General features: G+C 44.3%; 1 protein-coding gene across 4 annotated transcripts in view; it reads left to right on the top strand.

Moving 5' to 3' along the window:
• dock11 (dedicator of cytokinesis 11) overlaps window positions 1-15,528 on the top strand; it is a 61,746-nt gene that overhangs the window by 9,201 nt on the left and 37,017 nt on the right. For all 4 annotated transcript variants that reach the window (XR_004611478.1, XM_034557234.1, XM_034557235.1 and 1 more), the window contains exons 6-22: window positions 1,377-1,472; window positions 1,764-1,898; window positions 2,800-2,983; window positions 3,874-3,953; window positions 5,713-5,796; window positions 6,002-6,142; window positions 7,070-7,345; window positions 9,536-9,658; window positions 9,765-9,847; window positions 9,981-10,103; window positions 10,320-10,396; window positions 10,568-10,752; window positions 10,854-10,919; window positions 12,991-13,083; window positions 14,586-14,709; window positions 14,823-14,935; window positions 15,038-15,121. Coding sequence is in view for 3 of the 4 variants with exons in the window: in XM_034557234.1 (XP_034413125.1) it covers window positions 1,377-1,472; window positions 1,764-1,898; window positions 2,800-2,983; window positions 3,874-3,953; window positions 5,713-5,796; window positions 6,002-6,142; window positions 7,070-7,345; window positions 9,536-9,658; window positions 9,765-9,847; window positions 9,981-10,103; window positions 10,320-10,396; window positions 10,568-10,752; window positions 10,854-10,919; window positions 12,991-13,083; window positions 14,586-14,709; window positions 14,823-14,935; window positions 15,038-15,121 (2,067 nt within the window). In the remaining variant the exon portion in view is untranslated. The remainder of the gene's footprint in view (window positions 1-1,376; window positions 1,473-1,763; window positions 1,899-2,799; window positions 2,984-3,873; window positions 3,954-5,712; window positions 5,797-6,001; window positions 6,143-7,069; window positions 7,346-9,535; window positions 9,659-9,764; window positions 9,848-9,980; window positions 10,104-10,319; window positions 10,397-10,567; window positions 10,753-10,853; window positions 10,920-12,990; window positions 13,084-14,585; window positions 14,710-14,822; window positions 14,936-15,037; window positions 15,122-15,528) is intronic.

Below are 15,528 nucleotides of genomic sequence, written 5' to 3'. Positions count from 1 at the left end.
CCAATGCCCATGTGCACGGCTTCTGGTAGATGTGCTATGAGCCCTGCTCGGAAATTGAAATGACCCTCTTCATCTTTTTGAGTCACGGAGACGTGACACCAATTTGGCTGCGCGTCCAGGGCGGACGTACATTGAACTGTTTCTTCTTCCCTTTTTCCACTGCGAAAGGTTATTTTTGGGGAGTTTTTCCTGATCTGATGTGAGGTCCTGGGACAGGGATGTCGTATGTGTACAAATTATAAAGCCCTCTGAGGCTAATTTGGGCTATACAAAATATACTGAATTGAATTGAATTGAACTGGTGATTGTGCTAGAAGATTCCCTGTGATTTACGGTCCGTCCGTCCTTCAGTCCACCCAGCAATGTGAGTTCCCCTCTCAGAGACTTGAGTGCAGTGAAACCAGGAGCCGAATATGTCCTATAAATAGCTCCCATCGATCCTCCCTCGGGCCGGATATGGATAAATTTAGACAGAGAATGCGTTTAATTGAAGGAAAATAAATGCTGCCGCCAGCCAGGACGGGGGAGGGCAGGGAGGATATGGCTCTATTACGACCATTGTACTCTGAGAGTGTCTCTGCCATTTTCATCTGTCGGCTGGCTAGTAGCGGGACGATTTAAGAACAAAAAGAGAAAACACACATTCACATAATACACTTATGATAGGCAAACAATACATTTATCTTTTTATATTACCTTGTAGAAATGTTTTCCTTCTCCGTGTCCTTTTTATAACCTTTTATATCCGGCCACGGGCCACAACAATATATCTGTATTAATGCAGTCGGGGACATTAAGCATTAAGTGACAGCACCGTTGCTGGTATGAAGCAGGGCGTGGGGGTCAAATGGAAGTCTAGACTTGAGCGAGCTGTGGGAGGAGAACAGCCAGCCAATTAGATTACAGGACAAGGTTGGGGAGAAAGACGGAGGCGCGTGTGCTTGGTTGGAGGACAAAATGCCACTTCAGTGTGATTTAGGCTGGTCACAGGCATACAAACACGTGTAAACACACCGTTACCCCTTCTCACTCAACGTTATGACGCATGTGTCACACTGGAGCTGTCATTAGTGAAAATCTCTCACTACCAGAATAGAATAATGTTTCAGACAGATGTGGAACTAAACGTTATAAAGAATGTCAAAATGAAGCTGTAGAAGTTGAATACTGTCGACAAGTACAGTGACCATCGCCATGTTTAAAGGGATAGTCATTGTGTCGGTGTATCGCCTCCAGTAGATGAAGTTTGGAGCACCAGCACGGGAGCAAAGCAATGTGCTGCAATCCGAACTAACTCTTTAAAATGTAACCGGAATTAACCTGTATGATAAAGTCTATCAAGATTGATTTCCTGCATTTGTGTCTGTGTCTGCCAGGACACATCATCGCTGTGCTCCCAGAGGGGAGGCATCATGAAGCAGGGTTGGCTTCAGAAAGCCAATATCAACAGCAGCCTGTCTGTCTCCATCAGGGTGAGTCACCACCATACGTCCTGTCTGTTATTCATACAACACAACAGCAACAAATGAAACAACAGCGAAATGTAGGCTTCACCCCAGAGACATGGCAACTCTTTGCTCTACTCGGTGGCTTATGCACTGTTAAAACTGTCTTCTGCATTCTTCCACACCATCCTATTGTACTCCGCAGTATATTATAATAAAGAATTGTTACATCAGCTACACCAACAGCAACATTTGATACTGTGTTTCTCTGTCATAAGCTGTTCAGAACCTGTTTCCCTGACTTGCTCTCTGCTGCAGGTGTTCAAACGGAGGTACTTCTACTTGTCTCAACTCCCTGACGGCTCCTACATCCTCAACTCTTACAAGGATGAGAAGAACTGCAAGGAGACCAAAGGATCTATCTACCTGGACTCCTGTATAGATGTTGTTCAGGTATACAGTGCTGGCAACAAACAAACATCCAATGCACAGTTGAGATTAAGTTAAAGCAACAAACTTTTTTTTTTAGCTTGAAAAACTCTTGAAGGGATAATTTGGATTTTTTTGAAGTGGGGTTGTATACGTATTCATAGTCTGTAGTACGGGAGCAAAGTAATGTACTGCTGTGGATGGGGGAAGCAGCAAAACATAATTTATCCCCCTTAAAAAGTATCAAATATATGTTTAAGTGTATGTTATTTTTATAATAAGAACATTGCTTTACTCCTGTAATGTACTCTTGACCGTTTCTTCGAACAGGGGGACGTGCCGACACCATCTTCAAACCCCGCTTCAAATAATCTGAACTTTCTTGTTAAGCTTTTATTCTACTATGCTGCCTGTTTAATTGAACTCCTTTTGGTCTGTCTCCCTCTGTGAGTTTTTAGTTGTTTTTGGCACATGCGCTCATCCTTGTGAAAGTCAGTGCGTTTCCTCGTCTCGCAACGCTCGAGGGCCTTTTAGTCACTTTGATTGGATGGATTTGCTGCATTCCATTGATTTGGGCATGAAAGTCCCGTTCTAGCAGATTATGAGGAGCTGCTGCTGCTGGCTCGTGGCACAGGCTGGTACCTCATTCAGGTCTGCGCTAAGCGGAGAGGCTGCCAGGAAGCTTTCTGCTTGATGAAGGCATTCAGATGATGATGAATGGGAAGAGTAGTGTGTGTGCGTGTGCGTGTGTGTGTGTGGAAAAATACAATAACTTGTTCAAATGAAATCAACCTTCAGGGGAAATCCTGTTGCTATGCCCCAACTATAGCACCACTTTTATCTCCAGCATATAGGATAACTTTGTTCCCCATTGTTGGTGTTTGTGGAAGAAAGTCAAATAAAAATGATATATTTCCCCCTGCAGAGCCCTAAGATGCGCCGCAATGGCTTCGAGCTGAAGATGCAAGACCGCTACAGCCACTTCCTGGCTGCAGACAGCGAAGCAGAGATGGAGGAGTGGGTGATCACGCTGAGACAGGCTCTACAGAGCACCACCGAGGCCAGCCAGGACAGGAGGAACGGTGCCGAGACGCTGGACTGTTCCCTGGGTGAGTTATACCGTACCTGCATCTGAAAACTAACATACTCTGCATATATGTTTTTATGTATATATCTCCAGATCATCTTTCAGCCAACCTATTATTTACTTATTGAAAAGTTGCTGTATTGTCATGGTCCAGTTAGCTATGATAATAATAATAGCATGTTTGTGCATAACCTCTGAGCCTGTTTTAGTGGTAGCCAGGGTTAAAGTAATCCCTCTCCTTGGCAGTGGAGGGAATCCAAAGCTCTTCTGAAAGTAAGAAGTCTGATCCCTGTGTTATGGCATTTTAATGGCTTCTAGATTACAATGATACACAGGCAATAAATAGGCCTAATGATACACAATTGCTACCAGTAGAAAAAATGGAAGCTTCCACATCAGCAGTAAATTCTGAGGAGAATATAGTCAGCCGTGCAGGTACAAGTATATCACATATTGTCACTCTTTTGTTCCTCTCTCAAATTCTCTCAAGTGTGTGTTTCTTTAGAGGGCAGTCTATGGTGAATACCAGCAGCTTTATACAGTTTTTTCTTTCTTGCCAGGACAAGATATAATATATACTCTCTCTGCGGAATGTTCTAGTGAAACCCAATAGGCCTAGCTCGTTCAGAGATGCTGATGAAGGACCAGGATGTCGTCCAGAAAGATGAAGGGCCATTCGGGTTTCACTCAGTCCATCACGTGTCCCCTGGGAGTCAGCAGAATAGTGAATGCCCTCATTTCAATTAGGCCGGTGGATTGTAAGATATTAGTTTTGTCCGTCTGGGAAGCAAACCTTGCAGACAGTCACATAGGAAGCCACAAGGGAAACAATGTGTGAGCATCATACTAGTTGTTGTCGGACTGGGTCTCTGTGCATCCTGATGACCTTTACTCACTGTCCTGTTTCATCAGATGATGACACGACCAGCCAAGGTAAAGGTGAGAGCCTGCTGGAGAGCCTGGGGAGGAGCTTACAGCCTGAACTTATGAAGGTATGAAGGATGGTTGGATGGTTGATGATATAGACAGACAGACAGATAGATATACAGAAACATCCGTGGTAAACACATCATAACACACACAAAGTGTCCCATCTTTTCAGGGCTGTACCAAATAGTTTGAAGCTTCGAAGCTCATTCATAACATTGACATTTGAATGTGGCGCAGCTTTTATTTTTGCATGTCTCTTTAAACCCGCCTCTGCACAGTGCAGAGATGTAAGATAGATGTAATCATTAAAAAAATCGCATGTATATTACCTATCAAAATATTCTGTTTCAATCTGTATGTGTTGGCGTTTAGCCGCTCACAAAGGGAGGCACACACCTGTATTAACGGGGCGGTCAAGCAGCAATCTAATAGCAACTACTATAACAAAAACTTTCAATTTTATTTAGGGTGATGATGTCATAAAATGCCGACAGACATTTAAAGCGTCATTCAAAAACCTTAATAGAAGCTTAGAATGTAACGGTACAACCCTACATGGTTGTCTGCATCACTGTGGGCATTCTTTCATGTTTTAGTTGTAAAAAGAAAATGAAAAAAAGATGGCAAGATAAAATAAATCTCATCTCAAAATTGAGTCTGAGCTTTCGTACCAGACCACATTTACATTCTCTTGTTACCTTCACAAAATACTTTTGCGGAGGTTATGTTTTGATCGCTGTGTATTTATTTGTAAATATGTCTGTTTGTTATTCGCATAACTCAAAAAGTATTAAACCGAATCGCATGAAATTTGGTGGGATGATTGTCTGTTATCCGGAGACCATTTGATTAGATTTTGGGAGCGATCGGGTCAAAGGTCAAGGTCATGAAAAGGTCAAAATCGTATTTTTATCATAACGCGGTAAATTTGTATCCAATTGGCATGCAACTAATGCCAAAATGTTCAGAATTCAATGCCCGATCTTGTGATATACGACATGATACAATGACGTCATAACCCTTCTTAGCGGTTGAGGGTTGAAGGTCAGGGGGGGTCACAACCTTGCAAAATGTGCGGGGTTTGTCATAACACAGAATCATAAAAATGTAAAAATCATGGTTTTCTTTCGAAATTAATAAATCAAGGCTGATGTTCATACATAATTCTTTTGTGATGTTTACCACAATATCTGGTATCAAGTTACATCAATTTACTGTTCCCCACACTCTCATGCCAAGTACCAAAAAGTGGCTGCGGCGAAGGTATGCGCTCTACCGAGTGCCCGTTCTAGTTCATAAATGTCTCAATGATGGAAGAAAAATGGAACAAAAGAGCAGCCTGAGAAGAGCCGCGTTTATTCGACAGAGACTGAGCTGTTTTCATATGTCTATAAACCCAGATCTGCACTCAGACAACAAAGCCCTCTGTGCTGCTGCGCTGCTGTTTGCTTTGGGCCACAGCTTTTCCCTCCACACACAAGATCACTGGAGTTTGTCTGCGGAGCTGGTCAGTGAGAACAGGAAGAAAGGGGGAGGAGAAGTGGGGAAGTAGATGGATTAGGGCCCTCACTGTGACCTATGGGTTTGATACAGTATGTTTGTCTCCATTATATGCCCTTCTTATCCTTTTGTCTGGATCCGTTGATGCTGGTCTTCTGTCTCACGTTGTGTCTGTATTTCTGTTAGTTTACCAGCAAAGACGGCACTAAGAGGCAACCCTAGTCAGCACAGGCCTCTTCTCTACAATCGAGCTCCCACTGTGTTATGTAAAGCATCAGCAAACATTGATACCTTATACATACTGTCTCTGTGTGTCTGCAGTACGCCAGAGAGACTGACCAGCTCAATAAGCTCAACAGGAATGAAGGCAGACAAAAGCTTTTCTCTCTGGATCCTGAGACTCAGGTATACAAGATGCTTCTTTGAACACCTGCTTATCCTATGATTTATTTATTTCACTATTGATTTAGACTATTTGATCCCTCCTCCTTTTTCCACTATGTTTCCTTCTTCTTTGTCCTCCTCCTTCTCTCCTCTCCACTGGATCAATCTTTCTCTTCTTGTTGTTTTATCTCCTGCCTTAATGCTTCCTCTCCTGTCCGATATCCAGAGGCTCGACTTCTCAGGCATCGAGCCAGATGTGAAGCCGTTTGAGGAGCGTTTTGGTCGTCGCATCATGGTCAGCTGCCACGACTTGACCTTCAGTCTCCAGGGCTGCGTTAGCGAGAAGGGTGACAGTGTCCTCACGAATGTATGTTGTTGCCTTACTTCCACATGAGATATTAATCCTAATATTCTGCTAATATGATTCTGCTAACACTTATATGGCTTTCCTACTTTTTATGGCAGGCAGGCAGGCAGACAGGCAGGCAGGCAGGCAGGCAGGCACGCAGGCAGACAGACAGACAGGCAGACAGACAGGCAGACAGGCAGACAGTTAAATTGTGAAAATAACCCTAACCCTCTCGTGATTTTGTTTGTATGCACTTTAGCGTTACTAATCCCAACACATGATCCTCCTTTGCTGCCCCAGAAAGCACACCTTCATAATTCATGCTGGCCTGTCTGGAAGCAACGGCAGTCACCAGGCCAAAATATATTAGTTTATGATGAACTAAGTTTGCATCAAGCAGTTCCAATCACTGATGTTACTGCAGCTTTTTGTTCCTCTAGGCAAGAATCACCTGAGCTTGATGGAAATGTCTTCAACATGGTTTATGTAAAGAGTCCCTGGCGGCATGAGAGCGCAGTTCAGAGCGTGTGAGCAGCAGCTTTGTCAGACGGGCTGAAGTCATAAAACATGGAGTTGCTTGCTGGTGCATGAGAGGCTCGTAGGAGAAAGGAACCAACTCATACTTGTGGTTTGGAAGCAGCGCGCTCTCTCTCTCTCAAATGTGTGTGGGTGGCACCCCTGTGGAGCCAACATTTGCTCCCGAATTAGGGATGAACTAATATTTGTTTTAAGAGTCTGATAAACAGAAAGGCAATGCTTTTATGATGAATATACAATATTAATCCTCACTTAGTTTGGGTCAATTTTGTCACAAATTACATACACATTTGTGCCCGTAATAAAGGCCATACTGAAACAAGTTAATGCATTCAAATATTAGGAGCGTGAAATGTGATATAAAATGAATCCAGGGATATTAAAGCCCCATCTCTGCTGGACCCCCAGGTGGAACCGTTCTTCATCAGCCTCGCCCTCTTTGACGTCTCCAAGAGCTGTAAGATCTCGGCCGACTTCCACGTCGATCTCAACCCGCCCTGTGTCAGGGAGATGCTGACCGACGCATCGGGCCAGCTCTCTCCTTCGTCCGACTCAGAAGGCGGAGGAGGACTCCGGGAGGGAGGAGGGGGAGGTGGCGTCATGGTGAACGGAGACTCGGCGAAAGGGAACGGCCTGCCGGTTCTCCAGAGGGTGTCAGAGGCCCTGCTGCGCTTCCCCACACAGGTAGAAACACGGTTGAGGAAAGAACTCACTGATAGTGAGTGGCCAGTCAGATGGATGTGAAAGCTGTCACTGTTGTGTCATTCAGACGGATCAAGGTTCCATCTTTTTGGGGATTTATTATTTTTTTTAACATTAGTGTAAATTACAAATTGTAAAGTTAGATTGTTTCTCAGTGATTTATATCTCCCAAAATACTTTACAAATAAGACTGTAGGAAATACAAATGTACCAAGAGTCAAACTGGTAGCTGATTTAATTCAAAACAAGATTATAAAACTGATGTAAAAGATGATCGTAACTTTGTTAATACAAATTGTTCAAGTTTAGCAATAAGCGGTAATTGCAGGTGTGTTTTTGACCCCAGAGATCCAAACAGTGTCACCGCAGACATCCAGTACTCTGCGGTTTTCTGTGGTCTAAACAATACCGAGAAGTTTGCTGTGTGTTCTTTCTGGAATTGGTTCGTACAATTACAAACTAAAGTTACATGGACCCCGCCGATCGAGCTAACCTATTAGACCGAGTTTAGGCAGATTAGAGGTTTTGTGATGTGTGTTTGACGGATTCTTAAGTCTCTGTTCTCTCGTGTTCGAAAGCGATTAGCCACATGAATAACCGGCTGAAAATGTGCATTAGCATTTTTCTCTGCATTGTTTTAATCGAGCTGCTGGGAGTCAGACGTCAATGACAATCTCTTTACTTGCTATTTGTGTTCTTACTGATGACAAGCCTCTCTGAAATTTGCTTCAGAAACAGTGAATTTAACAACAACACCTCACAAGAATACCCTTCCACATAACAAATGCAGCCGAAGGTACTTGATAGAAAAGGATATTAATTTATTGTCCATTCAAAGACACCAATAAACTGCCAACTTGAGAGACACCAGAGAGAACCTCTGCACTGTGGTTGGAAGGGTTGTATTTACAGGAAACCCCTCTCTGTGTGGTGTGTCCTCAAAAGACCTTTCAGTACCTCTTCTGAAGCAGAACTGAGGATTTTCAAACTGAATTATCAGCAGTGGAACATTATTCAGACATTACATTTATTCACACATTACATTTTCATAGAGAAGAGTCAAACAACTATTTGGAGCAGAAACAGTGTATTTTTTTTTGCTGTTTTTCTTATTTTAGATATTTTATTGAGCCAAAGAAGATGATGCATTTAGTATATTGTTGTCTCACTGCTTCATTTCCATTAATATGAAATAATTATATTCATCTACTGATATCAAAAAGATGATACAGATTGTACTGCTGACTGATTGGCTATCTGTGTGAGACTGAGAGACTGCAGCAGGCCAGACACAGTTAGGAAGCGGCAGACACACAATACAAGAGGTGTTCCAAGTCTGATTCATGGACGTAATGTAACGTTCTGCCAACCGCCATCTATGAATGTACTACACCAGCAGAACACACGCATACGTGCATTCGAGCAGAGCGGCCTCCACCTCTGTGATTAGTGTGCCGTTATAGCTTGACAGACCACAGTTTAATTTAGGTGCATTGGGTGTGGTCCAAGGACAGAGCTCCCCCTCTTACTATGCTCATCTACAGCCTCTGTTACAGTTCATTACATAATTCACAAATCCAATGCATTTGGCTAAGTGCGAATGTTTGGGGGGGAGGGGAAGGGTTGTTGAGCTGTGACACTGTTCGCGAGCTATTCTCGGAAGTATGATGTTGAATTTTCTCCCGACGTGCAAAATGCACGGCAACAAATGTGCAAGATTAAAACCAGAAGCAGCTGTGAGGTTGTGTTAAAAAGACATGAAGTGACTGGGTTACAGCTTGGAGTTCAACCAGGAAGTGTGTCTGTCTGACTGGCACTGCACCACTCTCCCCCGAAGATGTGTATTATTGATATGCAGTTTGCGTCGTCTGCATCCATTTTGATTTTAACGCTGCATTATTAGTCTATGAGACGGTGCAGAGCCGCTCTGCTTTCACTTGATTTCCAAAAATGTACTGCTGCTTCTGTTCTGATTTCCGTTCCTGTTCGCAGAGCAGCATAATCCGACTCATATGCACTCGTGGCGGGAGATGGATTTGCGAACTAAAAAAGTTATTTCGAGTTTGAATTGCTGATGAGGATCGTCGGTCTGCCGATGCGACCACAGATCTTGTCGTGCACCACGTCATGGACTCCCTGGTCTAAATATCCTCCTACCTCTCTCTCCTCCAGGGAATATTTTCAGTGACCAACCCCCATGCAGACATCTTCCTGGTGGCCCGCGTGGAGAAGGTGTTACAGAACGGCATCACGCACTGTGCCGAGCCTTACATCAAGACCTCCGACATCAACAAGGTCCACTCCCCCCCCCCCCCCCCCACATTGCATTTCACCTCATTTAAAAACACACCAGTTTACCACGCTGCGTTTTGATTTGTGCGTCCTCACCGTGTCTCCGCAGACGGCTCAGAAGGTGCTCAAAGCCGCCAAGCAGTCATGCCAGCGCTTGGGCCAGTACAGGATGCCGTTTGCCTGGGCTGCCAAGTAAGACGGGAATAACCCACGAGTCAAGTCTTTGGAAGGGCCGAGTACAAATGCACGAGAGACATCATTATGATGAGATAATGCATTGGGTTTTTAAAACCTTAAAGTCCATTTGTGTGTTATGGTTCTTCAGGCAGGTGTTCAAAGACGCCCAGGGCAGCCTGGACATGGACGGGAAGTTTTCTCCTCTCTACCGCCAGGACAGCAGCAAAGTCTCCACTGACGACATCATCAAGCTGCTGGCCGACATCAGGAAGTGAGTCATCAGCACTCTTCTGCTATTTTAGCCAGCGCTTAGCTACCGTAGCTCAGAACACTCATCCCCTTGTACATGTATGCCTTTTTATATATGCGTTTCAAATGGCATTGCTCTGCATTATTTTTCTGCAACTAGAAATTTGTAAATGTAGAAAGGTCCTTTATTCAGTTAACTGCGTCTTGTTCTTGTTTTGAATCTCTTTTTCCTCGTCAGACCTGAGAAGAGCAAGCTTCAGACCATCCCAGGGCAGCTGAATGTCACCATTGAGTGCGTCCCACCTGACTTCTCAAGTATGTTGTCACTTCCTGATTTACGAGGACAAAGCTGCAATCAATATCAGTATTTGCAGTGTACTTGGCTCACAAATATACACACTGGGGTTTGAATTTAGTGTTTGTTCGAGAACCGGGAACACAGCGGAGGAGGTCTGCTCCTCTAACTAGTGTGCTTGCTCCCCCCAGATACGGTGACTTCCTCTTACGTTCCCGTCAAGCCCTTTGAGGACGGCTGTGAACGGGTGTCGGTGGAGGTTGAGGAGTTTCTCCCCGACGAGGCCAAGTACAACTACCCCTTCACCACCTACAAGAACCAGCTTTACATCTGCCCCCTGCAGCTCAAATACGACAACCAGAAGACCTTCACCAAGGTGTGTGACTCCGAATGAAGCTGGATATGAATGTCTTCTGTGTCATTGCTGCCTCACTCTGTGTGCATTGACTGACTGATGTCCTGTTTGCTCTGCATCAGGCGAGAAACATTGCAGTCTGCATCCAGTTCAGAGATTCAGATGAAGAAGGTGCACCCCTTTTAAAGGTGAGTTGTATGAACTGTATGCATATCCATATATATTGAGAATACAGTTGAACTATTTCACCTAATTATCAAAGATTTGTATGGTTTATGAAAATCAGTGAAACTATTTACATGATTTGAGTCAATAACCAAACATAGCTTGTCTTCTTCTTCAAATCATTATATTATTTCTGAAATAATCTGTCCTATATTAATGATATCCCTCAAAATACTGAGAGGCTCTCACCCATGGATTGCCATTTAAGTCCATTTTATATAAATAACTAAATATGAAATGAATAAATATGGCTATGAAATAAATAAATTGGGCAATACATCTATAAATATATAAATAAATGCAAATATATATATATATATATATATATATATATATATACATACATACATGAGTCAGTGTAGATCAATAACCAAATAAACTATTTTTATTTTCAATGGACATTTATTTCTTAATTTTATATTCCATATTTATTTTCAACAGACTGCACGGTGCAAAGGTCATGAAAACTGTCAGAATATCTGCCGTGCGATTTGATCCATAGGAGTGGCCTCAAATGCGATTTGTTTGACTGCTTTTTGCAACGTGGAAGTCGGAGTGCATCTGAGAGGCCAGGAAAGGAAAGGAGAGAGGAAGCGCCTTCAGAAGGTGGTTATTATAGCTGGCAGGAGGAGATAATGACTGGTCACTGTTTTTCTCCCTCCTTTTCCTCCCCGCTACGTCTCTCTGGCCACACATGTCAAATATTTGCGGGTGGAAACAGTCATCAAAGGGCCGTGGATTGTTTCTCTTACATTCTAATAATTTGTCACTTCTATTTCTTCTTGATGGCCGGGATTGAGTCCGTCCAGACGTGCGTGTCGTACCTCAGATACATTCTGGTCTCAAACAATGGCTGAAGTCGAGCGAGTAGCGCACCAGAGTCTATGATTTTGACAACACATTCAACATCCGCTGCCTCTGAACTGTTCTGAATAGTCGCCTGTTGACATGACTCATGATCTCAGGTTTGATTAATTTGTCGGGTCGACCTAAAGCTGCCGGTGCAGCCGCTTAGACAAGTGGTTGTTCTCTGGTCCTAAACGGCGCATGTACCAACAGGACGGCCTCTGTGACGGATAAGATCCGAGGCAGCTTCTCCAGCCACGCCTCGACCCTCATCCTGATTCAGCTAATCAGGACTCCCATCAGCCCCCCACCTGTACTGCTGTAAGGGCCCCTTGAATGTGTTCCATCCCCTGCACGCCGCCTGCCGTACCTTGTAACCGCAACAACAGATCTTTGCTGTGTAATCTGGCTCCCTCCTTCCCTCCAGCTTCTTCCCCCAACCTAGCTGAATATTGACCCTTGTCCTCACTCTCTTGAGCCTCTCTCATCCTCCCCGCTCCAATCGGTCTCAATGTGAAGCTGGTGGCTCCAGAACTCTGTCCTTCCTCTGCTCGTTATTGTTCATTAGAGATGACTACAACTGTTAGCGTCCTAATTACGGTATCAAAAGCCGCCAACAGAACAGGTCTGGAGTCCCTTCTGTCGCCCCTTGTTAGAAATGTCCTGACCTGCTGAAGCACGACCTGCATTCCCAGCTTTATATTTCTCACAGAACCTCTTCCTGCAGCGGTTGCTGCTCTGATACAAAACAGAGCTTTGCTTGTGCAATGTCTCTCCCAGAGTTTGAGGGTGCATTCATAAAAAAATATATATAAATACCACATTTACATCTGTCAATGGCTATAGTAAAAAATTGTATTTCTGTCATCACATGTGGAGTCAGTGCAGTTATTGTAGTGTTGGTTGGTTTTCTTCAGGGCACCGTCGCTTCATTAAAATAAGGTAAACAGTGCTTTCTAAATGTGTTTAGTTTCTCTTGTCTAGTCAGAGGCCATGCTTTCTCTTTGTTTAAACCCGTTGGCGCTTCAAGGATGCATACAACGAGGGGCTCGCACACTCACCCACTCACCCACGTCTTTTCTCCAAACGTTGTCAGTAATCACAGATTTCTGAGCACTTACTCAGAGTGGCCCCCAACATCAAAGGGGCCACAGCTTGATGACTGATTTGTGCCTGCTTGCCTTCCAGTGCATCTACGGCAAGCCAGGAGACTCCCTCTTCACCAGCGCCGCCTACGCAGCCGTTCTGCACCACAACCAGAGCCCAGAGTTCTACGACGAGGTGAGAAGGGTTTCCTCATCACCTCGGCTAGCTCAGATGCAATCTCATATTGGTTACATTGAGCATACAACATTTTACTAGAAACGGAAGCACTCATTCATCAGGTTATCAACATTGAATTAGATATGAAGAGACCCAAACTCTGTGTGCAGTGCTCACATTCCTCAGGCAGCGCTGAGATAATCCCATAAATCAGTCTTGGGGTAGAGCTGTGAACTCACACTCGACTGGTCAAACAGTCACAGACCCCTCCACACACACAAACACTTTAAGCCGGTACGCTCAGGATACCATGAAGGAGGTGGAGCAGAGGGGGTCCATGTGGTCCCGATATCAAACTGGATTAGGATTTTAGAAGTCCCGCATGCACACACTGAGGCACGCTCGATGGGATTTACCTCCACAGACTCAAGCCTCGAGTCGCATCATGGAGAATTCAAACAGGACAACAGTGATCTTTATCTTTTCACGTGTTTGGCCTTGATCTTTTTATCCTCCAAAGCATCTTTGAATACGCTCACAAGCGCCCTGTAAAATGGATTATTGTTGTTTTCATAATTATAGTCAGGACGCAGACAGCCTTTAAGAGAGACAAGAGAGACAATTTAACGCACCAACTGAATGATTCATTCTCCTGTCATATATTGGAGAGTCATAATATTAATTCAAGACATTCTTAAGCAGATTGTTGGTTACCAGATCTGTAGTAGTAGAAAATCCATGTGTCATTTCCTGTGAGAAAATACATGTCCTTGCTGGTGCTGCCCCCTGTTGGATGAGTTTATTTAAATTCACAAATTATAGTTGGTAAAATCATAGTTGGTAAAATCTGAGAAAGGGGGGTAGGCTAATAATTCAAGCAAAAACTCCCAAGTGGTACATTTATGAAAAACGACTCAAATCAGTATGCTGTTTTCCCCTGAATCAAAATGCGGATGCGTATGATAACATGATGACTCTGGGCTAGAATCCCCAAATCAAATTACAATATGATTAGGTCATCCATCGCAGGCAAGGGATGGTGGGATGAGGTTGATCCAACCTTGCAAAGTGAACTGATGTGCTTCCTAACATTTAAAAACAACATTTTATTTATCTTTAATTATTTTCAGAGAATATTAAAATGTTCTCACGTAAATTAAAGACTTGGAAATTGGCAATTCAATTCAATTCAGTTTATTTTGTATAGCCCAAAATCACAAATTACAATTTGCTTTATAATCTGTACACATACGACATCCCCGTCCCAGGACCTCGCATCAGATCAGGAAAAACTCCCAAAAAACGCTTTCAGGGAGGAAAAAACCTTCAGGAGAGCAACAGAGGAGGATCCCTCTCCCCGGGTGGACAGAAGCAATAAATGTCATGTGTACAGAATGAACAGCGTTACAACACAGTATACTAAACATTATTTCTATCAGTATGTCCCTTTTCTGATGTCGGTAAGAAGAAAGAAATGTTGCTGATTTATTCATTAAAGTGAGCTGTTTCACTGTGTCCAGGTGAAGATTGAGCTGCCGGTCCACGTTCATGAGAAACACCACATCCTCTTCACATTTTACCACATCAGCTGTGAGTCCAGCAGCAAGGCCGGTGGCAAGAGGCGCGAGGGAGTCGAGTCGCTGGGTGAGTGCGCTGGGAACACGCCCCTCTCATTTCGAATGTTTGGCCGTGTTTTGTTATGTATCCTGAGGAATGAGGCCCAGTAAGCCCAACGCCGGTGCTTTCCTGTGTTCTAGTGGGTCACTCTTGGATGCCTTTGCTAAAAGACGGGAGGATGCAGTCGGTGGAGCTCCAGCTGCCTGTGGCAGCCACCTTGCCTCCTGGATACCTGTGTCAGGACACCAGGAAGGTACAGCCCTCTTCCCTTAAACCAAGACTCCCATTAATACTCAGTAAAGTCCTTTCCTGTAGGAACCCCCTCAATGCTTCCTATTTGTGTGTACCTCAACAGTCCCAGCCAGATATCAAGTGGGTGGAAAATACCAAGACATTGTTCAAAGTGAGGAGCCACGTGGCATCAACGATATATGCTCAGGTACACTTCATTCTTCATTTGAAGTTGGGTTGTATAAGTTGCTTGTCTGGGGCTGCACGGTGGTGTAGTGGCTAGCACTGTCGCCTCACAGCAAGAGGGCCGTGGGTTCAATTCCCGGTCGGAGCGGTCCTTCTGTGTGGAGTTTGCATGTTCTCCCCGTGGCAGCGTGGGTTCTCTCCGGGCTCTCCGGCTTCCTCCCACAGTCCAAAGACATGCTGCAGGTTAATTGATCTCTAAATTGCCCATAGGTGTGAATGTGAGAGTGAATGGTTGTATGTCCCTACATGTGCCCTCGATGGACTGGCGGCCTGTCCAGGGTGTCCCCTGCCTTCGCCCTATGTCAGCTGGGATAGGCTCCAGCGCCCCCGCGACCCTAATGAGGATAAGCGGTATTGAAAATGGATGGA

Source organism: Cyclopterus lumpus, chromosome 18 (assembly GCF_009769545.1).
Source record: "Cyclopterus lumpus isolate fCycLum1 chromosome 18, fCycLum1.pri, whole genome shotgun sequence".
Lineage (NCBI taxonomy): Eukaryota > Metazoa > Chordata > Actinopteri > Perciformes > Cyclopteridae > Cyclopterus > Cyclopterus lumpus.
The sequence above is the reverse complement of the archived record's forward strand: the minus strand, read 5'-3'. Positions and strand labels throughout refer to the sequence as shown.